The following is a 25,515-nucleotide window of genomic DNA, read 5'->3' on the forward strand; positions in this document are numbered from 1 at the left end:
CCGGGTCAAACTCGCTTCGCAAAATAATTAGCACATGCTTAGTATTACCGCTCGTCAAACTCGTGACGTCACGAGTGAAACTTCCCTTGTCATCATTTTCAAAATGAAGGAGGCTGATTTCAATACCGGTAATCTGAGTGCCAAGCATTACCTCCCTGCTTGGCACTCAGCAACAAGGGTTGGAATTGGGGGTTAATTCACCAAAAATGGTTCCCGGGCGCGGCCACCGCTGTTGCACACTGCTCCTCTCAAGGGTGATGGGTCAAATGCATTGTGTGTAACAATCATTGGTACTTAAACTTTAACTTAATATACATATATATGTATATATTAGTACATTAAAGTTAAAGTACCACTGATGGTCACACACACACTAGGTGTGGTGAAACTACCCTCTGCATTTGACCCATCACCTTGTTCCACCCACTGGGAGGTGAGGGGAGCAGTGAGCAGCAGCGGTGGCCGCGCTCTGTAATAATTTTGGCCACATTTTTTTAGCCCAATGCGGCCTTCAAGTCAATAAGTTTGGACACCCCGATTTAGAGAATGCAGGTGTATGCTATATTTTGATTCAATACTATTTGTTTGTCTCACCTGTAGATTCTAAACTGCTCCTTGTCATCAGAACTCCAGGATGCGTATTCTTCCTGGGAGGGGTAATGTGATTTATGCAGCAACACATCCACTAGCTGGAAGTAAACCGGCCTGTAGACTTGCAGATAAATGGCCTGCTTCTCCTCCTCCAACGACAAGATGTCATCCTGAAAAACAATCACAACAATGACCACCTGTGCCAGAGTTTTAATAGCACATGACAGTCCTCACCTGCAGAGTGTACCAGAAGGTGAGCGTGAGGGAGCTGGTTGTCTCACTCACTGGGTACTGGCCAGGAATCCCGGTGCAGAACAGGATCATGTTGACGAGGGCCAGATACTCCTGCCAGTGATCCACTTGCTCCAGCAAAACCCTAACATGCACAAAACCAGGTGACTTTCTTTGAAATGTTTCGTTTTATTATTCAAATGCTCTGATTCTGATACACAGCAAAAGTAGCTTGCTACATCAAAGCTACCTTTAACGGCTTTTCTATCTATGGGCCCACATGTATAATATCAATGTTAATATAACTAAGGGTGGACCCAATAAGGGTCCATTACTATCAACTATCTGTCACTTAGTAGGGGACACCCTACAACTACCTCTAGGGCAGTGGTTCTTAACCTTGTTGGAGGTACCGAACCCCGTTAGTTTCATATGCACATTTACCGAACCCTTCTTAGTGAAAAATAAAAAAAAAAAATTTTCAAATTCAAGACAAAGTTATGTGTTTTTGGTAACCCTTTAGTATGGAGAACATATTCTAATTAACAAATACTTAATTTGGAGTTATTTGGTTAGGGTTAGGGTTAGGGTTAGAGGGTTAGGGTTATAATGAGGCCATGCCGAATAAGGCATTGATAATTACTTAATGATGACTAGTTAAGAGCCTATATGTTACTAATTTGCATGATAATAAGCAACTAATTAATGGTGAATATGTCCCCCATTATAAAGTGTTACCATGTTTTTTTACTGGTGCACAAAATGAACCGTGCATAAACATCACCTTGTTCAAAGAACAAAACCAACACTAAACTCACAGTAGACTGCATAAACTCACAACAAATTACACACCTGAAAATCAGTGTGACTTCTGCTGTTGCCGTATCCGTAATACGCCGATAGGGAGAAGTTTTTATTGAGACGATGAGTCGGGTATGTTTTGACCTCTGCCGAACCCCTGAGGCCGACTCACCGAACCCCTAGGGTTCGATCGATCCCAGGTTAAGAACCCCACACCCCACTGTATGTATTCATTCTAGCTTGCCTTTTCTTTGGCTAACCCCTATAATGTTATTTTCTCTACCGACAGTAATAAAAAACAGCATCCATCTATATCTTGACACAAAAAAACAATGACTTGTGTGTTGTTTGGGAACAGTTGGTATTACAGGGGTCAGCAACCCGCGGCTCTTTAGCGCCGCCTTAGTGGCTCCCTGGACGTCTTTCAGAGATGTGTAAAAATGGGGGTGAAAACATTTTTTTTTGCTTTAATATATTTTCTGTAGGACAAACATGACACAAACCTTCCTATTTGTTAAAAATCCCACTGTTTATAATACACATTCTTTACTGATGAGAATACTTGGCATGCATGGTTTTGTCCTACTAATTTCAGCGATGTTTGAACTCATCGTAGTTTGTTTACATGTACAACTTTCTCAGACGCTGCCACAGAAAGACGCGTTTTATTCCACTCCTTCTTTGTCTCATTTTGTCCACCAAACGTTTTATGCTGTGCGTGAATGCACGGAGGTGAGCTTTGTTGATGTTATTGATTTGCTGGAGTGCTTATCAGGCATATTTGGCCAATCCATGACAGCAAGATAATTGATGCTAACATGCTATTTAGGCTTGCTGTAACCACATATTGCATCATTATGCCTTGTTTGTAGGTACATATATTTGAGATAATTTCCTTTACTTATGTCATCTGTGTATTTAATGTATATTTGCATGTCTCAAGACACATTATCTGTATGTAATATTGGCTGCGTTGTTTGTGTGCTATTTTGTTCCAGACCACAGTAAATATTACCCAGCTTGCAGAGATTGTAATATATCCATTAGAAGAAGACAGCCTGCCATTTCCTTAAACTTGGACACACACATCTATACCTTTGGCCATTCTGAGCCAGTATTTTCCAGAAGTTATCTCATCTTGTGCGAAGCCTCCATTTTACGCATGATTTCCAATGTTGCAAAAATGTGTAGCATTAAAATTGAAATACAACATTTATATTGACAAAGATTTTCGTCAGCCTTTGATAGTAGGCTATTATAGCCATTATAGATACTTACATCATGTGTTGCCTTCATTATAACACTTATATAAGACTTTGATTTTTTTGCGGCGCCAGACAGATTTTTGTTTTTCATATTTTTGGTCGAATATGGCTCTTTCAACATTTTAAGTTGCCGACCCCTGAGGTAATGGTTATGTGCAGTAAAACTTTTCATGAACTCAACTCACCTTAATGTGTCTTCCTAAATTTGTGTTGCACGTCTTCGATAAAGAGAGAAGCTATGATTTTTGGCCTGAATTCGTAAATCGTGCAATCCATTTTGTGCCTCTGTCTCGATTAAAATGCAAAATATCCGCTATAATATTCCGTTTTACGAGCAACATTTAGCCTGTGTCAGAAGCAAGTGCAAACTGACAGTTCCACACACGACTGTGAGAAATAATTCACAGAGAATTTTCTGTCCAATGTGTGTGTGTCAAAATATTTGGACTGACAGAACTAAAACAAATATTAGAATATAGTGTATTCATTCCTTTTATAATGTTATTGCTGCTGATTGACTTAAGGAGCTGATTAAAACAAATTCAATTGATGCGTTTTGGTGTCTGCTGTCTTCAAAATAACTAAAGAAATAAATATATATATATATATATATATATATATATATATATATATACATAAGACATGCACCTGGGGATAGGTTGATTGGCAACACTAAATTGGCCCTAATGTGTGAATGTGAGTGTGAATGTTGTCTGTCTATCTGTGTTGGCCCTGCGACGAGATGGCGACTTGTCCTGGGTGTACACCGCCTTCCGCCCGATTGTAGCTGAGATAGGCATCAGCGCCCCCCGCGACCCTAAAGGGGAATAAGCGGTAGAAAATGGATGGATATATATATATATACAAACCCCATTTCCATATGAGTTGGGAAATTGTGTTAGATGTAAATATAAACGGAATACAATGATTTGCAACTCATTTTCAACCCATATTCAGTTGAATATGCTACAAAGACAACATATTTGATGTTCAAACTGATAAACATTTTTTTTTTTGCAAATAATCATTAACTTTAGAATTTGATGACAGCAACACGTGACAAAGAAGTTGGGAAAAGTGGCAATAAATACTGATTAAGTTGAGGAATGCTCATCAAACACTTATTTGGAACATCCCACAGGTGTGCAGGCTAATTGGGAACAGGTGGGTGCCATGATTGGGTATAAAAGCAGCTTCCATGAAATGCTAAGTACTTCACAAACAAGGATGGGGTGAGGGTCACCACGTTGTAAGCAAATTGTCGAACAGTTTTAGAACAACATTTCTCAATGAGCTATTGCAAGGAATTTAGGGATTTTACTATCTACGGTCCGTAAAATCATCAAAAAGTTCAGAGAATCTGGAGAAATCACTGCACATAAGCGATGATATTACAGACTTTTGATCCCTCAGGCGGGACTGTATCAAAAACCGACATACGTGTGTAAAGGATATCACCACATGGGCTAAGGAACACTTCATAAAACCACTGTCAGTAACTACAGTTGGTCGCTACATCTGTAAGTGCCAGTTAAAACTCTATTTTGCAAAGCAAAACACATTCATTAACAATATCCTGAATAGCCGCTGGCTTCGCTGGGCCCGAGCTCACCTAAGATGGACTGATGCAAAGTGGAAAAGTGTTCTGCGGTCTGACGAGTCCACATTTCAATTTATATTTGGAAACAGAGGATGTGGTGTCCTCCGGAACAAAGAGGAAAATAACCATTCGGATTGTTATAGGCGCAAAGTTGAAAAGCCAGCATCTGTGATGGTATGGGGGGTATAAGTGCCCAAGGCATGGGTAACTTACAGATCTGTGAAGGCACCATTAATGCTGAAAGTTCCATACAGGTTTTGGAGCAACATATGTTGTCATCCAAGCAACGTTATCATGGACGCCCCTGCCTATTTCAGCAAGACAAGTGTTACAACAGCGTGGCTTCGTAAAAAAAAAAGAGTGAGGGTACTTTCCTGGCCCGCCTGCAGTCCAGACCTGTCTCCCATCGAAAATGTGTGGTGCATTATGAAGCGTAAAATATGACAGTGGAGACCTCGGACTTTTGAACGACTGAAGCTCTACATAACAAGAATGGCAAAGAATTCCACTTTCAAAGCTTCAACAATTAGTTTCCTCAGTTCTCAAACGTTTATTGAGTGTTGTTAAAAGAAAAGGTGATGTAACACAGTGGTGAACATGCCCTTTCCCAACTACTATGTCACGTGTTGCAGCCATGAAATTGTATGTTAATTGTTATTTGCAAAAAAAATTAAACTTTATGAGTTGGAGCATCAAATATCTTGTCTTTGTAGTGCATTCAAAGGATTTGCAAATCATTGAATTCCGTTTATATTTACACCTAACACAGTTTCCAACTAATGTGGAAACGGGGTTTGTATATATATATATATATATATGATAAATGACAAATGGGTTGTACTTGTATAGCGCTTTTCTACCTTCAAAGTACTCAAAGCGCTTTGACACTACTTCCACATTTACCCATTCACACACACATTCACACACTGATGGAGGGAGCTGCCTTGCAAGGCGCCAACCAGCACCCATCAGGAGCAAGGGTGAAGTGTCTTGCTCAGGACACAACGGACGTGACGAGGTTGATACTAGGTGGGATTCGAACCAGGGACGCTCGGGTTGCGCACAGCCACTCTCCCACTGCGCCACGCCGTCCCTATATATATATATATATATATACATATATGTATATATATATATATATATATATATATATATATACATATATATATATATATATATATATATATATATATATACACATATATGTAACATATCTCCTGGATGAAAATGCATCTTTCATTATGCATTTTATTGCGTTTTACTGATCCAGACGCACGATGCTGGTGATGTGATCCACTGTGATCCAAGATGCAGAAAGTAGCAGGAGACAGCGTGCAGGTACGAGGTTTTTAATACAACAAAGACCAAAAACACTAAGGCACATGTGCAACCAAACACTAATGCATTTGGGAATTAACAAAAAAAAATCTAGGACAGAGCGGAAACAAACTTACTTAGTAGCCTCAAACAAAGGGACGGCGTTCAACAGCCTCCATACGTACAATAATCCCCCGACAAAGACCACAGCACCAGCTGGACTTCAATAGCTAAGACAAAGACTAAGACTAAACACAAAACAGGTGCGCTGGGAGACAAAATAAAGCTGCTGTATGACCCTCAAAAAGGAAGTGGAACTACAAAATAAGTGCGCAGGACAGGAAGTCAACATTAAACAAAGAAAAATACTAACAAACTAAAAAAAGGCACGATCTGGTGTAACTGAGTCTTCTCCTTAAACTACCATCCCATTTGGGTGGGACCCAATTATCCTAGGATTATCAAAATGACTATGTGTCGCAGAATATTGCAAATCTTGAATTTGAATTACTCCTGGAAAACACTGGCTTAGAATGACCAAAAGTATAGAATTGTGGCTGTCTTCTTCTAATGGATTTATTGTGAAATATTTGCAAGCTGGGTAACATTTGCTGTGGTCTGAAATAACATGGTGCACCAACAACTATAAGAAATTCAGCCAATATTACACACAGATAATGCTAATTTGAATTGCGTACACAGGGAACTTAAGTAAAGGAAACTAAATGAGCTCAAATATACCTACAAACGAGGCACAATGATGCAATATGTACATACAGCTAGCCTAAATAGCATGTTAGCATCGAGTAGCTTGCAGTCATGCACTGACCAAATATGCCTAATTAGACTCCACACAAGTCAATAACATCAACAAAGCCCGACTTTGTGCATTCACGCACAGCATAAAACATTTGGTGGACAAAATGAGACCAAGAAGGAGTGGCATAAAAACATGTGACTCTGTGGCAGCGTCGGGGAAAGTTGTACATGTAAACAAACTATTGCGTCATAGTCCACACAACAACGGTGAGTTCAAGGACCGCCAAAACTAGTAGGACAAAACAGCGCTCGCCATGTACTCTCATCAGTGAAGCATGTTTAATATAAACAGTGCGATTTTTAACAATTAGAAAGTTTGTTTGTCCTCCGACAGAAAACCATATTAAACCAAAAATAGATTTTTCCCCAATATTTTTCCATTTTTATTAATAAAAAAAAAAAAGAAGCTCCAGGGAGCCAGACCGCGGCCCCTACAGCCGTGGGTAGCCGACCCCAGTCCTAGGTGCTTAGTTGTCGGGGTAGAAACCAGACAAAGGGCCTGATTTACTAAGATCCCAATAGCTTTCGCTAAACAGCGTTTGCAATCTATAAAATAGTGTGTACTATTAGTGATCGACTGAGACTGCTTGTGCAATTAAAAAGAGGCGCAGACCGCCTTATTTAAATGAGGATTTTGTGTGTTGGAGACATTCTCATTTGCTGAGCATTCATTTTCTCATGCTCCAACCTGTGACATTTTGCTATGTTTTCAAACAAGCAGGAGCCATTTATCACTTTTTATGGGCATTTTAGAAGCAGTCGTGCAGTGCATGTACATTTTTTTCCCCTGTTGAAAGTGAATGGTAGAGAGGCTGCATTACTGGGTTCAAGACATAAAAAATGCATACTTCAAGAAGTTTTTATTTTGATCAAATATGATATACAAAGTGTAGATAAGTATTATATATTCAATGTGAAAAAATGAATGGCATGAACAAAATATTAAATGACATCAAAATGCATCAATTGAATTTTTTTTAATCAGCCCCTTAAGTCATCTAGCAGCTATGAAATTATAAAAGGATGTTGCTGAATGACAATATGTCTGTTTTTTACAACACCCAAAACCAGTGTAGTTGGGACGTTCAAACGTGGAAACTGTGTATTTTGAAAATATTAGCTCATTTGGAATTTGATGCCTGCAGCATGTTTTAAAAAATCTGGCACAAGTGGCAAAAAAGCCTGAGGAAGTTGAGGATTGCTTATTTGGAACATTTTACAGGTGAATTGGGAACAGGTGGGTGCCATATTTGGGTATAAAAGCAGTTTCCATGAAATGCTCACTCATTCACAAACAAGGATGGGGCGAGGGTCACCACTTTGTGAGCAAATGCGTCAGCAAATTTCTCAACGGGCTATTGCACGGAATTTAGGGGATTCCATCATCTATGGTCCATTATATCATTAACAGATTCAGAAAATCTGGGGAAATTACTACGAAGAAGCGGCAAGGCTGAAAACCAACATTGAATCCCCGTGACCTTCGATCCCACAGGCGGTACTGTAGCAAAAAATGAAATCTGTGTGTAAAGGACATCACCACATTAGCTCAGGAACACTTAAAAAAAACACTGTCAGTAACTACAGTTTGTCGCTACATCTGGAAGTGCAAGTTAAAACTCTACTATGTAAGGCCAAAGCTATTTATCAACAACACCCAGAAATGCTGCCGGTTTCGCTGGGCCCGAGCTCATCTAAGATAGACTGATGCAAAGTGGAAAAGTGTTCTGTGGTCTGACGAGTCCACATTTCAAATTGTTTTTGAAAACTGTGGACGTCGTGTCCTCCAGACCAAAAAGGGAAATAACCATCTGGATTGTTATAGGCGCAAAGTTGAAAAGCCAGCATCTGTGATGGTATGGGGGTGTATTAGTGCCCAAGGTATGGGTATCTTACACATCTGTGAAAGCACCATTATTGCTGAAAGGTACATAGAGGTTTTGGAGCAACATATGTTGCCATCCAAGCAACGTTATCATGGACGCCCCTGCTTATTTCAGCAAGACAATACCAAGCCACGTGTTACAACAGTGTGGCTTCATAGTAAAAGAGTGTGGGTACTAGCCTGGCACACTTAATACAACAATGTTACCTGGAGTGAGGTTCTCCCATAGCAACAGCAATGCGACAGATCCCATGCGTGGTCTCCATGTCGCCCTCCTGAACAGCCGTCTTTAGTTGATCCTGGAGACCCATCACCAGAGGCAACAGGCTTACGAGAGCGTTGCTGTACCTGCGAACACACACAACTTACCTCAACACTAAACTCATGGTAAGTCGCAGTGGTTATGTGCAAAGTTACCTCTGACAATCAGGTTGTGAGACGGAATTAACAATCGTCTCAACAGCAGTATCAAACAATTCAGGGTTTGACAAAGTTGTGAAACAGTCCTGGACCAGTTCATGACTCTCTCCAAGTGGGATGTCAAGTCCCACCCAGCTGGAAAGGCAGCGGAGCACCTTCTGTTTCACCTGTGTCGACGAGTCTTGGCTTTGGAGGAGCTGGCGCAAGAGGGGACACACTGTCGTCCACTCCCCAGCCAAGGCTTTCCTTAGCTGGGCACGTCGAGTCTGAGTCAGCCTGCTGCTCTGGAACTCCTCTGGAAGAACAACCAGAAGCTCCAGCAGGGCCAGACAGTGCACATGAGGGTCCTGGGTAGCTTCTGCACCTTGAGGACTCTGAGGCTGGAAGGCTTGCACCATGTCTGCGACTGGCTGGGACCAGACATGGGGGATTAAGTTCAGGGCCATAGAGGACAGAGCCACACAAAGCCTTGTTAGGACCATTTTGGGTCCGGAGGAGAAGTGCAAGATTTGGGAAAGGAGCTGCACCCTAAGGTGTTCATGCTGGCCTGCAGGCAGGTCGCTCCAGTGAGAGGAGATCTTGGTGTGCAGGGTGCAGGCACCAAAGAACTGGACCTCTGGGAGCTGTGAAACCATCAATAAGCAAACCTGTCGAATGTGCAGCACACGTCCGTGATGTTATAAGAAGATGAAAAGACCTTGTCAGCGCCTAGCAGGGCCCAGCAGAAGTGCCACGCCTGTGCAGACCCCTGAGCTTGGGTCAGCCACTTCTGGGCCGCATTCTTACGCTCCATGTCTGGGTGGAAATATAACTGGCAGAGAGCCTACAGGGGCACAAGAAGGTGTCACTCACTCTTATTTTGGTTAATTATAAGTCAGGGTTGTCCACACTTTTTGACTTGGTGGCCGCATTGGGCTAAAAACAATTTGCACAATAGCTGATTGCATGTAAAGAAATATATATCTATATCCATCCATCCATCCATCCATTTTCTACCGCTTATTCCCTTTCGGGGTCGCGGGGGGCGCTGGCGCCTATCTCAGCTACAATCGGGCGGAAGGCAGGGTACACACTGGACAAGTCGCGACCTCATCGCAGGTATATATCCATATGTACATATATATGTATATTGTAGGGGTGTGAATCTTATTGCACCACCCAATTTGAATCTTGGTGGTAACGAAGTATCCCACATTTCTCTTTTCTAAAGTGAATTTCTACATCAACAATGAGATTTGCCTGAGTAACTGCAGAGGACATATTAAAAAATAGCAATATTAATAATTAAAAAAAATATATTTTTGATTTTCTTTGATTAAGTATATTTGACGCTTGGCTGGCATCATAGTGTGGATTGCGTTCTCTCAATGGGTGCAGCGGAGCTGGAACACAGCGTAAGGTAGGAATAATGATTTATTTACACTAAAGAACACTATAAAACAGACTACGAACCGAAACACTTGCACGAAGGCACTAACAAACAAAATAAACAGAAAGCGCTAGCATGAGCTAGGGATAAACAACAGAATAGCGTGGAAGCTAAAGTACACAAAAGTAAATTACCACAATGTGGGAAGAGCGAAGTCATCTGTTGCGTGGAAGCAAATTAGATTCCGAGGACGAAAGGCAAACAAAGACGGTCTTAAATAGGGACAGAAATCAGGAGGCAGGTGTGCGTCGAAAAACAAGGCAGGTGACACAAATTCGTTGCTAAGACCACAGAAACAAAACAGGACGTGCCACCGGGAACTAAGGACGTTAAATAACAAAACGAGATACTAAACAGAACCAAAACCAGAATATATATATATATATATATATGTATATATATATATATATATATATATATATATATAGTCGCCATCAAAAGTTTACATACACTTGTGAAGAACATAATAGTTTCCAATAATTTCTTTTTTTTTTGTGCTGGAGTGATTGGAGCGCATACTTGTTGATCACTAAAAAAACATTCATGAAATGTGGTTCTTTAATGAATTTATTATGGGTCTACTGAAAATGTGACCAAATCTGCTGGGTCAAAAGTATACATACAGCAATGTTAATATTTGGTTGCATGTCCCTTGGCAAGTTTCACTGCAATAAGGCGCTTTTCGTAGCCATCCACAAGCTTCTGGCTGAATTTTTGACCACTCCTCTTGACAAAATTGGTGCAGTTCAGCTAAATGTGTTGGTTTTCTGACATGGACTTGTTTCTTCAGCATTGTCCACACGTTTAAGTCAGGACTTTGGGAAGGCCATTCTAAAACCTTAATTATAGCCTGATTTAGCCATTCCTTTACCACTTTTGACGTGTGTTTAGGGTCATTGTCCTGTTGGAACTCCCAACTGCGCCCAAGACCCAACCTCCGGGCTGATGATTTTAGGTTTATGACCATGACTGTTTACTTACTACAATGCGCGAAACATGGATAAGTGTATAAATATATCTTCACATTTTTCCCAAAATGAATTGTAGTGGATTTAAATAAATATAATTTTGAATTACGAATGGTGCTTGGACATTTGTATAATATCCACTAAGTTCGATGAGCAGGTTGTGTTATGTGTGACCGTGTGTGTTGATTTAAATAAATAGTTTTTGAAGATTATTTGCACTATGAGTGAGAAAGGTTGTATGGTTTGGACTACAGGCAGGCCAGTATAGTACCCGTACTCTTTTCTACGAAGCCACGCTGTTGTGGCTTGGCATTGTCTTGCTGAAATAAGCAGGGGCGTCCATGAAAAAGATGTTGCTTGAATGGCAACATACAGTATGTTCCTCCAAAACCTGTATGTACTTTTCAGCATTATGGATGGATTCACAGATGTGTAAGTTACCCATGCCTTGGGCATTAATAGACCTCAATGCCCCACAGATGCTGGGTTTTGAATTTTGCGCCTATAACAGTCCAGATAGGTATTTTTATCTTTGGTCTGGAGGACACAACGTCCACAGTTTCCAAAACAAATTGAAATGTGAACTCGTCAGATTACAGAACACTTTTCCACTTTGCATCAGTCCATCTTAGATGAGCTTGGGCCCAGCAAAGCTGGTGGCGTTTCTGGGTGTTGTTGATAAATGGCTTTGGCTTTGCATAGTAGAGTTTGAACTTGCACTTCCAGATGTAGCGATAAACTGAAGTTACTGACAGTGGTTTTCTGAAGTGTTCCTGAGCCCATGCGGGGATATCCTTTATACACTAATGTCGATTTTTGATGGAGTACCGCCTGAGGGATAGAAGGGTCACAGACATTGCCTCTTAAGTGCAGTGATTTCTCCAGATTCTCTGAACCTTTCGAAGATATTAACGACCGTAGATGGTGAAATCCCTAAGTTCCTTGCAATAGCTTGTTGAGGAATGTTGTTCTTAAACTGTTCGATACTTTGCTCACGCATTTCCTCACAAAGTGGTGAACCTCGCCCAATCCTTGTTTGTAAAAGACTGACTGAGCATTTCATGGAAGCTGCTCGTATACCCAATCATGGCACCCACCTGTTCCCAACTAGCCTGCTCACCGGTGGGATGTTCCGAACAAGTGTTTGATGAGCATTCCTCAACTTTCTCAGTCGTTTTTGCCACTTGTGCCAGGTTTTTTGAAAACATCTCGCGGGCATCAAATTCATGTTATCATTTATGTTGACCAACTACCTGATTGAAGAGTGGAAACTATGTTGTCTTAGTAACTAATCCAGAGCACAGTGTGGGAGCTATTTTTAGGACAGCAAATGCTTATAGCTATCATGTTACAAATATGTCTGCTGAGTCTTATCTCAGTGCTCTGAGTCTCCTTGAATGCCTTTTGTTTGACAATCAAAAGTTAGTATGTACAGCAGCGTGCAAAATGTATTATCATTATTCGTCATAGTTGTATCGCGAAGAGTGAAATGTAAAGTAAGAATAAACCTCTTAAACTTCACAAAAGAAAACTTAATTTCTTGCACCTGTACTACGGCTGCTGTGAACAAAAATTGTAATATACATTATTTTTTAAATGATAAACATTGTATTTGTAACTACAGTTTGCAGCTTCACACTATCATAGATATATCCTTTTTTTTTTTTTTAACATATTCTTTGTTTTTTTTTCGGCCTAAATGAAGCATATTGATGCATACAAACGCTGCTATGGACTACAAAACAGCAATATTACAGTAGATGAAGGTCATGGCTCCTAAATTCAGTCAGCATATAATAATGACAATAATCATTTAATAATATATATATATATATATATATATATATGTATATATATATATATATATATATTAGAGATGCGCAGTTTGCAGTTTCATCCGTGGAGTCCGCGGTTAAACCGCGGGTCGGGCAGATGACATGACGAAAAAATAGATTTTAATTAGATTCGGGCGGGTGGCGAATGAACCATTTGGAAATATTTGATATACATGGTTCTGGGATCGGTATACTTTGCCATTCAAAGAGCCATTTAAGACCCGTGTCACAAAGCGAAGAAGACAATAGGAGACGCTAATATTCTCTAGAATTACTGCCGGCAGTCACCCAGATAATAAGTATTAGGGCGTGCTATGGAGCCACTGGCTTTGTTGCCTTCTACAACATGTACGATCTGCTTGTAAGTCCAGCATCATGTTGTGTGTGGCTTCCGCAGCAACATGCACACGACTGCAAGGCATACTGGGTGACACAGAGTACACTAATGGTTGTGATATAAACAATTTTAACAGTCTTAGTAATATGCGCCACGCTGTGAAACCACACCAAACAAGATTGACAAACACATTTCGGGAGAACATCCTCACAGTAACACAACATAAACGCAACACAAGAAATACCCAGAATCCTTTTGTATCCATGACACTTCCTGGCTATATAATACACCCCGCTAGCAGCAAACCACGCCCCCCCAGTTCTGATAAAATGTTGGTTTGAGTGGACAGCGGGTGGATGACAACATGTTGGGCCGGAGGCCGGGCTCTTTATTTATATATATATGTATATATATATATATATATATATATATATATATATATATATATATATATATATATATAATATATATATATATATATATATATATACATATATATATATATATATATATATATATATATATATAATATATATATATATATATATATATATACATATATATATATATATATATATATATGGATGACAACATGTTGGGCCGGAGGCCGGGCTCTTTATTTATATATATATATATATATATATATATGTAAAGAGCCCGGCCTCCGGCCCAACATGTTGTCATCCACCCGCCGTCCACCCGGACCAACATTTTATCTGCAACCGCCCGCTGAAATAAATCAGAGGTTGGCCACCTTTACTACTCACAGAGCTGCCTAAACTCCGTAACAATAATAATAATTTCAAAAACTAAAAGACAAAAAAAAAGTCAAAATAACAGGAGCAAATGCAACTTAAAAATGCATACTGAAAGTATTATTAAAATAATGTGATGTATTACTAAATGTGAAATGTTTTTCATTCATTTCATATTATATCTACTATATTGGCTTTAATGAGTGTAAAAGTGACTATTCAGGTGTTAGTTCATCTCTACAGGGCTGACATAATGTTAAACATATCACATGGAGAAGCGAACACCTGTATATGAGGTACCAGGGTCGTGTCAGTATCGGATCGATGCTAGCATGATGAAATTAACTGTTTTTTTAGTTCCCTTCTATTTTTTTTTTTTTTTTTTATAAACATCTGTGTTTTTTTTGTGTTGTTAAAAAATATTGGATGTATCTATATACTTCGATAAGCTATTGTTTGAAGGCCAAAAAGCCAAACGATCACAGATTGTGGTTTGACATACACATTTACACTATTGGCTGTATTATTCTTGGAACTATTTTTTTTAAATAAAAATACATTGTGAAGTAATTTTGTCAATTTTGTCCTATTGCTGGAGTGCTAAAAAATACATCCCATTCCAATTGCGATTCTAAATCGGTTTCACATTTTTGTGAATCTAATTTTTTTTAAAGTGTTTGTTAAATTATTTAAACCAGTTTTAAATATAAAAATTATGAATTGTATGTAAGTAAAGTTTTTTTATTTCGCACTTTTCACAGAGAAAGCCCACTTAATGCCTCACATATTAAAAATACAAATAGTATAATTAAAACAAAGATTCAGCATAATGCAACAACCGCAACATTGCAAAATAAAAAATATATATGACACATCTATCCATTTTCCACCGCTAGGCGCTGGTGCCTATCTCAGCTACAATCGGGGAGAAGGCGGAGTACACCCTGGACAAGTTGCCACCTCATTGCAATATATATATATATATATATATATATATATATATATATATATATATATATATATATACACACACACACGGTATATATATATATATATATATATATAGAGAGAGAGAATTTAATTATCAATCAATAAATCAATCAATGTTTATTTATATAGCCCTAAATCACTAGTGTCTCAAAGGGCTGCACAAACCACAACACAAACACAACGACATCCTCGGTAGAGCCCACATAAGGGCAAGGAAAACTCACCCCAGTGGGACATCAGTGACAGTGACAATGATGACTATGAGAAACTTTTTATTATTATTTACTATTCATTATTTTTTTAATAAATTATGCATTGTGCTTGAATGTTTTTTTGATAATATCCACAAAGTTCAGTGAGCAGGTCATGTTATGTGTCAACATGTGTGTTGCTTTTTTATTTATTTATATATATTTTTTTTTTTCAGTTTATTTGCCCTATGAGTGGGAAAGTTTGGATTGGGTTGTATAAGTAATTTCAGTGATTATGCACGCTTCAAAGTTACATTTTTCATTGACATACTTTAATCATGTTTTCCACGAGATGGCGGCAGATTTGCTCCGCGACCACGAGAGGGACAAGCGGTAAAAAATGGATGGAAGGATGGATATTTATGTATATACATATACATATGTGTATATACATTTATAGTAGGGGGGTGGGAAAAAATCGATTCGAATACGAATCGCGATTCTCATGTTGTGCGATTCAGAATCGATCCTCTTTTTTTTTTTAAATCGATATTTTTTTATTTTTTTTATCAATCCAACAAAACAATACACAGCAATACCATAACAATGCAATCCAATTCCAAAACCAACCTGACCCAGCAACACTCAGAACTGCAATAAACAGAGCAATTGAGAGGAGACACAAACACGACACAGAACAAACCAAAAGTAGTGAAACAAAAATGAATATTACCAAAAACAATATTAATACTACTCATGATTTCAGCATATATAGCAGTGATTAAAATCCCTCACTGACATTATCATTAGACATTTGTAAAAATTAAAAAAAAGAACAATAATGTCACACTTGCATCACATCTCATAAGCTTGACAACACACTGTGTCCAATATTTTCACAAAGATAAAATAAGTCATATTTTTGGTTCGTTTAATAGTTGAAACAAATTTACATTATTGCAACCAGTTGATAAAAAATTGTCCTTTACAATTATAAAAGCTTTTTAAAAAAACCTACTACTCTGCTTGCATGTCAGCAGACTGGGGTAGATCCTTCTGAAATCCTATGTATTGAATGAATACATAATCATTTTGAATCGGAAAAATATAGTTTTTAAATCGAGAATCGCGTTGAATCAAAAAAATTGATATATTATCAAATCGCAACCCCAAGAATCGATATTGAATCGAATCGTGGGACACCCAAAGATTCGCAGCCCTAATTTATAGTCAAGGTTTTTGTGGTTTATCTGTTATACAGTGCTCAATACCGGGGTAGAGCGGAATATACGCTAGGTCAGGAAAAAACACAGAGGCTATTTCATCCCTACAAGCCTGTTTCCCAGGTTTCTCTGCTCTTCAGGGGATTTTATTATTATAAAATCCCCTGTATTTACCTTGGTACTGAGCACTGTACAATGGATAAACCACAGAAAACTTGACTATATGTCACGACTGCAAATCTGGTTTTATGTTTGATCATGTTTTGTTTTGTTTTCTGGACTCTTGAGGTGGCGACTTGTCCAGGGTGTACCCCGCCTTACGCCCGATTGTAGCTGATAGGCGCCAGCGCCCCCCGCGACCCCAAAAGGGAATAAGCGGTAGAAAATGGATGGATGGATGGATGTTCCATTTTGCACTTCCTGGTTTGCTTTTGTTACCATGTCAACGCATTAGTTCCCCCCTTGTCACGCCCCAGCCCTCAGTCCCGCACCTGTTCCTGATTATCACAGCCAGTATTAAAGTAATTTTCTTTCTGTTCATCAGTCTGGGAACTTCGCTTTCATTGCCTTTCATACTTCATGCCATGCTTTTCGATCCATCCACGCCAAGTAAGTTTTTGTTTGTATTTATGCCTTTGATAGTATCTTTTTTTTGTTTGTAGATAGTATTGCCATTGTGCTGTTTTTGTTCTAAGTTTTAGTATAGATTATTATCCGCCATCGAGCGCGCTTTTTGTTTTGCCTTTTTTTTTGTATTCTGAGTATAAATAAAAAACATGTACCTGAATTCACGCCTGGCTCGTCCTGTAATCCCTCTGCGTCGAAGGAGCACAAACAATCCTTGTCCAGGTCTGACACTATATATATATATATATATATATATATATATATATATATATATATATATATATATATATATATATATATATAAATCATATTTAAATATAATATATATTAAATATATTTTACTATACTATTTCATCACAAATAATTTTAAGGATTCAAACAAATTAAAAAAAAATTTTGAAACCCAATTTTGCTTATGCAAACCATTTTGAAACTGTTTTATTACGATTTTTACACCAAAAACGATGTTGCGAGAACTTGTTTGAACTTACAATCATGTTCAGAAGGGAATCAATTCTGAATCAAATTATCATCCCATGGGAATCGAACTGAATCGTGAGTAAGGTCGACAACCCACATAAATCAATACAACCTACAGTAGTTAAATATAACCTGGAATATTTGTCCCGTGTTTCATTCTGATCGTAATAATCACATCTTGGGCAAAAAAAATTAAAGGTAAGTTTTACAAAGTCATTCAATGATCTTTAAAATGTGTCAGTATCGGATCGATACCAGAATGTTGTATTGTATTGCCCTCCTCTATGGCCCAGTCCTTTATATATGTATATATTTGTCCTACTGTAATCATGCACATCATTTCACAGAATTCTAAGCAACTTACTGCCTCCACGTTCTCCACAGTTAACTCCTGCATGTCTCCTGCTGCACCCTCCACCTGGTGCACCATGAGGGTCTCCCCCTGTTGCCTCTGCACAGCCATCAGGAATCCAAACTGACAGAGGGAGGGAGCAAAAAGTAGTCAAAACAAGCGCAGGGCCTTCCTGTAAAGTTAACACACTGACCTCTTTTGAGCAGGAAACAGCATTATTTAGTGAGCGTGTTCTTCATACTGTCCGCTGGAGAGTGGGTAAACTAAAACAACCCTCCTCCCCAACAGAGAAGCATGTGTGTGGAGCCCTACAACAGGCGCGCCTGTGACGCACTGACATCTGATTGGCTGCAGCAACAGCCGGTGCAAAGACAACCAAAGCCCTGCAAAAAGATGCATGCGTATGTTTAAGGATAAAATGAGGGACTAAAATGTTTTTATCTGCAGCGAAGTTTGACACGGTGTGTGTTTCTTTACCCTGTGTTGGAGCTATTAATCCACGGCCACACCCCTGCGCCTCTTCTACCCGACGCCCTCTGGATATTTTTAGCCCCGATGATGGTTCCTCACGTGGCACGTAACAGACACAAAAGGTAGCAGCAACACAACACCCCCTCACCTTTCCTAACCTGCACCGTGGTGTCGGAGCCACAGAAGGAATCAGCTGGGATGCATTTGGAATTTTGCTTCTTACTTCTTCTTTTTTCGGCTTCATCCCAGACTGGAGGTAGGTGCCATGGCAGTGTGGCTGTGTGTGTGTGCCCTCAAAAATATGCTGGTTTAATTATTAAATAGGAGTCTTTATTCCTTGTGGTGAATATCGTAAGCCACTATCAATGTTGCCATTAAGGGCCATAAGACCTATTGGAATGGCTGCGTTCATAAAAATCGCATTTTAAAAGCCCTTAACATGCCCGAAAACTAACTATTTCTGCAAAAAAAATATATTTTCGGTGTGCCAAACACAGTATGTCATAAATGACTCTGTTGTGTAGCGCGAAAAAGGCTTGTCGGGATGAAATAACCTCTGTGTCTTTTCCTGACCTAACAAACATATATATATATATATATATATATATATATATATATATATATATATATATATATATATATATATATACATACATACATGTGTATATATATATATGTATATATATATATATATATACATACATACATGTGTATATATATATATGTACTGTATATATATACAGACCCCGTTTCCATATGAGTTGGGAAATTGTGTTATAAACGAAATAAAATAAAATGATTTGCAAATCCTTTTCAACCCATATTCAATTGAATATGCTACAAAGACAACATATTTGATGTTCAAACTGATAAACATTTTTTTTTGGGGCAAATAATCATTGACTTTAGAATATGATGCCAGCAACACGTGACAAAGAAGTTGGGAAAGGTGGCAATAAATACTGATATAGTTGAGGAATGCTCATCAAACACTTATTTGGAACATCCCATAGGTGTGCAGGCTAATTGGGAACAGGTGGGTGCCAGGATTGGGTATAGAAGCAACTTCCATGAAATGCTAAGTAATTCACAAACACGGATGGGGCGAGGGTCCCCAATTTCTAAGCAAATTGTCAAACAGTTTTAGAACAACATTTCTCAACGAGCTATTGCAAGGAATTTAGGGATTTTAAAATCTACAGTCCGTAAAATCATCTAAGATGGCCCGAGCTCATCTAAGATGGACTGATGCAAAGTGGAAAAATGTTCTGTGGTCTGACAAGTCCACATTTCAAACTATATTTGGAAACTGTGGACGTGGTGTCCTCCGGAACAAAGAGGAAAATAACCATCCAGATTGTTATAGGCGCAAAGTTCAAAAGCCAGCATCTGTGAGGGTATGTGGGTATATTAGTGCCCAAGACATGGGTAACTTACATATCTGTGAAGGCACCATTAAACCATTAATGCTGAATGGTCCATACAGGTTTTGGAGCAACATGTGTTGTCATCCAAGCAACGTTATCATGGACACCCCTGCTTATTTCAGCAAAACAATGCCAAGCCATGTGTTACAACAGCATGGCTTCGTAATAAAAGAGTGCTGGTACTTTCCTGGACCGCCTGCAGTCTAGACCTGTCTTCCATCGAAAATGTGTGGCACATTTTGAAACGTAAAGTACGACAGCGGAGACCCAGGACTGTTGAACGACTGAAGCTCTACTTAAAACAAGAATGGGAAAGAATTCCACTTTCAAAGCTTCAACAATTAGTTTCCTCAGTTAGAAAAGGTGATACAACACAGTGGTGAACATGCCCTTTCCCAACTACTTTGGCACGTGTTGCAGCCATGAAATTCAAAGGTAATTATTATTTACAAAAAAAAAAAAGTTTATGAGTTTGAACATCAAATATCTTGTCTTTGTAGTGCATTCAATTGAATATGGGTTGAAAAGGATTTGCATCAAACACAATTTCCCAACTCATATGGAAACGGGGTTTGTATATATATTAGAGATGCGCGGTTTGCGGTCTCGTCCGGGGAGTCCGCGGATAAACCGCAGGTCAGGCGGGTGACATGACGAAAAAATAGATTTCAATTAGATTCGGGCGTGTGGCGGTTGAATCATTTGGAAATATATGATATAAATGGGGCTTCACGGTGGCAGAGGGGTTAGTGCGTCTGCCTCACAATACGAAGGTCCTGCAGTCCTGGGTTCAAATCCAGGCTCGGGATCTTTCTGTGTGGAGTTTGCATGTTCTCCCCGTGACTGCGTGGGTTCCCTCCGGGTACTCCGGCTTCCTCCCACCTCTAAAGACATGCACCTGGGGATAAGTTGATTGGCAACACTAAATTGGCCCTAGTGTGTGTATGTGAGTGTGAATGTTGTCTGTCTATCTGTGTTGGCCCTGCGATGAGGTGGCGACTTGTCCAGGGTGTACCCCGCCTTCCGCCCGATTGTAGCTGAGATAGGCGCCAGCGCCCCCCGCGACCCCGAAAGGGAATAAGCGGTAGAAAATGGATGGATGGATGGATGGATGGATGATATAAATGGTTCAGAAATCGGTTACCTTTACCGTTCAAAGAGACATTTTGGACCCGTGTCACAAATCGAAGAAGACATTAGTTGACGTAAACATTCTCAAGTATGTCCACTGGCAGTCACCCAGTTAATAAGTATTAGGGCGTGCGATGAAGCCTTTGCATTTGACGCCTTCTACAACATATACAATTTGCTTGCAAGTCCAGCAATATGTAGTGTGTGGCTTCCACTGGCACACGACTGCAAGGCATACTTGGTGATACAAAGTACACTAATGGTTGTGATATGAACAATTTTAACACTCTTACTAATATGCGCCATGCTGTGAAGCCACACCAAACAAGAATGACAAATACATTTCGGGAGAACATCCTCACAGTAACACAACATAAATGCAACACAACAAATACCCAGAATCCGTTGCATCCATGACACTTCCTGAATATATTTTACCCCCCCCGTGCATCGGTAAGGTGGGCGGGGTTGGGGGCGCGGGGGTGTAAAATATATTCAGGAAGTGTTATGGATGCAACGGATTCTGGGTATTTGTTGTGTTGCGTTTATGTTGTGTTACTGTGAGGATGTTCTCCCAAAATGTGTTTGTCATTCTTGTTTGGTGTGGCTTCACAGCGTGGCACATATTAGTAAGAGTGTTAAAATTGTTTATATCACAACCATTAATGTACTGTGTATCACCCAGTATGCCCTTCAATCTTGTACGTGTGTTTGCGGAAGCTGCATACAGCCTGTTGCTGGACTGGCAAACAGTTCATACATGTTGTTGAAGGTGTCAAAGGCAATGGGTTCACAGCACGCCCTTATTCCCGTTATCTGAATGAGCACCAATCGGATATTCGCGAGGACGTTAGCGGCTCCCATTGCCTTCTCTACTATGTGACAAGGGTCAAATTAGCTCTTTGAGTGGTAAAGGTCGCCGACTCCGGATATATAACAACGGGCGGGTGGCGGGCAGTTGCGGTTCTGATAAAATGTTGGTTCGGGTGGATGGCGGGTGGATGACGACTTTAGTGATGTGGTTGCGGATGATATAATTGCCTATCCGCGCATCTCTAATATATATACATATATATATATATAGATATAGATATATATATATAATATATATGTTTCTGTGGTTTGTCCATTATACAGTGCTCAATACCGGAGTAAAGCGGAATATACGAAACAGGCTTGTAGGCAAGAAATAACCTTTGTGTTTTTTCCTGACCTAATGATATACATATATATATATATATATATATATATATATATGTATATATATATATATATATATATATATATATTAGGGCTGGGCAACGATTAAAAATGTTAATCAAAGTTAATCGCACTATTTCTCCGATTAATCGCGATTAACTGCATTGTATATGCAAAGCCCAATAATGAATTCAAAAGTAGTGTGTAGTGCACCTTTATTGGAATATTCTCCCACATGAACAAAAGCGCCAAAACATTTGTTGTGCAAGCACAATTTAAATCAGTCCTTGTTAAACAGTAGCAGTTAAATAGCATATTTTATGAAAATCAACTCAAAAAATGTAAATACAAACATTTAAGCTTATTGCCTCTGCCAGGGTATTTAAGTTATCTTGTTTGTTATGGAAAATAAATATAATCTACATACAAATCTCTGAGCCACAATCATAACATCTGAACAGGCAATTTCTGAGGTAACAGCAGAAACTTTTTTTTTTACCAGGGTCTTATGTTTAAAAAACCTATATTATAGGTAGTGGGCTGTTTTAGGGAATTTTTTTATCAAATTATCCGTAGTAGCAATATTAATAATGTTGTGTTTATTCTGCGTAGTGCACTTAAAATAATTATGACCATATCTAGGAATTGATATGATGGGAATTTTCCGATTGTTTGCTTGGTGCTTTGATAAACTGAACGCATATACATGGTACTATTTGTGATGTTATGAGCCAGGGAAAAAAATAACTACCCTACCCAGCATGCAACAGGAGTGACGAGCATGCGCGGTAGCCCGGTATAGGTTGTGTCGCCATGACGGCATCTTGTATGTTGTGATATGCACGCTCTGAAAGCAAACGTTAAGAACTCAGCCAACACGCCTCGTCTGCATTATTCATAAATAAACAGACAACACATATACTCCGCTGCTTCACAGTATTCCCATGCTAGCTAGCCGGTCTAGCAAGCACGCGTCATTCAGTCCAAAACGGCCCGATCTATCCACATCCAGAATTGTCTGGCGGTCGTAAGTGATCCTGGAGTGACCACGCTGTAAGCCAGCCATGAAATTTGCAGAATTGTCCGGTATTTTTGCCAAATGTTCCATCTTTACCAAGAGCCCCTCGACGCCGAAGTACATCCGGGAGATGCCATCTTGTTAAGAAAAGGCGTTAACAAAATAAAAGCATGTAAACAACATACGCAAATGTGCGATAAAATAATTGTCGGCGTTAATAGATTGATGAGTTAACGCGTAATTAACGCATTCATTTGCCCACCCCTAATATATATATATATATATATATATATATATATATATGTATATATGTGTATGTATGTATGTATGTGTGGGAAAAATCACAAAACTACTTCCTCTCTACAGAACTGTTTTTTGAGGGGTTCCCTCAATCATCAGGAGATTTTTTTCCCTCATGAAACAGTTCTGTAGAGATGAGGTAGTTTTGTGATTTTTCCCATACATATATATATATATATATATATATATATATATATATGTATGTATGTATATATACATACATACATACATACATACATACATACATACATATATATATATAATATATATATATGTAACAGTCACTGTTCTGCGTTGTGTTTTTTCGTGATGAACACACAGGATTCGAGTTGAGGAGGATTTATTCACCAGCTTTTTTCATAGGGACAAAAAGAAAAGGGCGTCACATACAGTCCACAGTATCTCTCTCCACAGCCGCAGGAGTCAGTGCTCACCGAAACTCAACCTCCACTTGTGCTCACATATGGAAACAACAACAATAATAATAATAAAATAATAACAATATTAAAAAGGTAAACAAAGCGCAAAATAGTCCAAAAAGTAATTGAAATAAAAAACAGTATATAAAGTATATACATCAGCAGACAGCAAAAATATACATTAGGAAAAAAAGGTCCTTATTATGTGTAGCAAAAAAAATGTTTTCCCCACTAACATCAACTCATTTTATATTTTTTTACTACAATAAACAATGCCAAAAGTTATTAACAGACATACCTTTTTCATAGGGACAAAAAGAAAAGGGCGTCACATGCAGTCCACAGTATCTCTCTCCACTACATTATAAAGAAAGAGGACAAAAAACACACACACATTAATGGCACTGCAGCACACAAGATGTCCACAAAAACGCAGAAGAGTTGCCTCGACCCCTGCGCAAACTCACATGGCCAGGAAACCCCGCAGCAAGTGCCGCTAGCTTTAAGATAATCCACACATCATTTAGCAAATAAATTTGTTTTTTACAACACTTTAATAAAACGAAAATTCAGGAATTTAACCCGCATGCTTAACAGCATGCCACAAAACAGCGTGCACTTTAAAAATACTTTAAAAGTAACAAGCAAAAGTTTATAAAAAAAATAAAGGGGAGAGACATAAACATGACTTACCAGCTGCAGGAGTCAGTGCTCACTGAAGCTGCTCACATAGGTGCAACGCCAAATCACCCCCCAGGGAAACAAAAAGGTATGTAATGGAAAACAATAGAGCGGAACCTATTTACAATGACAGACACTTTTGGGGAAGTTCACAACAAAAAATGATGTGAATAAATTACCAAAAATTAAAAATAAAATAAAATAAAATTTAGCTCGGCTATTTATACATATATATATATATATATATATATATATATATATATATATATATATATATATATATATATATATAGATATACATTGTACATATATGTACAGTCGAGGTAGAGCGGAATATATCAGGGCCTATTTCGCAGAAACAAATGAATAAAATATATATACAGTATATACATATATATAAATTACATAAATAAAAATCATATATTTAGATACATTAAATACCCATCCATCCATCCATCTTTTTTCGCTTATCCGAGGTCGGGTCGCGGGGGCAGCAGCCTAAGCAGGGAGGACCTGACTTCCCTATCTCCAGCCACTTCTTCTAGCTCTTCCCGGGGGATCCCGAGGCGTTCCCAGGCCAGCCGGGAGACATAGTCTTCCCAATGTGTCCTGGGTCTTCCCCGTGGCCTCCTACCGGTTGGACGTGCCCTAAACACCTCCCCAGGAAAGCGTTCGGGTGGCATCCTGACCAGATGCCCGAACCACCTCATCTGGCTCCTCTCGATGTGGAGGAGCAGCGGCTGTACTTTGAG

The 25,515-nt window shown here is 39.0% G+C and overlaps 2 protein-coding genes across 6 annotated transcripts in view; one reads left to right on the forward strand and one right to left on the reverse strand.

Annotated features, from left to right (window-relative positions):
* LOC133545148 (importin-13-like) overlaps nt 1–18,594 on the reverse strand; it is a 75,821-nt gene extending 57,227 nt beyond the window's left edge. For 2 of the 4 annotated variants that reach the window (XM_061890512.1, XM_061890514.1), the window contains exons 1-7: nt 18,310–18,594; nt 18,129–18,239; nt 9,627–9,752; nt 8,927–9,552; nt 8,717–8,857; nt 826–967; nt 595–761 (exon numbers count right to left, since the gene is read on the reverse strand). In XM_061890512.1, the coding sequence (XP_061746496.1) occupies nt 595–761; nt 826–967; nt 8,717–8,857; nt 8,927–9,552; nt 9,627–9,752; nt 18,129–18,227 (1,301 nt within the window). In that variant the 5' untranslated portion in view covers nt 18,228–18,239; nt 18,310–18,594. The remainder of the gene's footprint in view (nt 1–594; nt 762–825; nt 968–8,716; nt 8,858–8,926; nt 9,553–9,626; nt 9,753–18,128; nt 18,240–18,309) is intronic. The other 2 variants (XM_061890513.1, XM_061890511.1) reach the window with 2 other exon arrangements.
* Nucleotides 18,504–25,515, forward strand: part of LOC133545151 (uncharacterized) — a 29,110-nt gene continuing 22,098 nt past the window's right edge. Inside the window, exon 1 of one of the 2 annotated variants that reach the window (XM_061890519.1) lies at nt 18,504–18,843. In XM_061890519.1, coding sequence (XP_061746503.1) covers nt 18,786–18,843 — 58 coding nt within the window. In that variant the 5' untranslated portion in view covers nt 18,504–18,785. The remainder of the gene's footprint in view (nt 18,844–25,515) is intronic. The other variant, XM_061890517.1, reaches the window with a different exon arrangement.

This window comes from Nerophis ophidion, linkage group LG28 (assembly GCF_033978795.1).
Source record: "Nerophis ophidion isolate RoL-2023_Sa linkage group LG28, RoL_Noph_v1.0, whole genome shotgun sequence".
Taxonomy (NCBI): domain Eukaryota; kingdom Metazoa; phylum Chordata; class Actinopteri; order Syngnathiformes; family Syngnathidae; genus Nerophis; species Nerophis ophidion.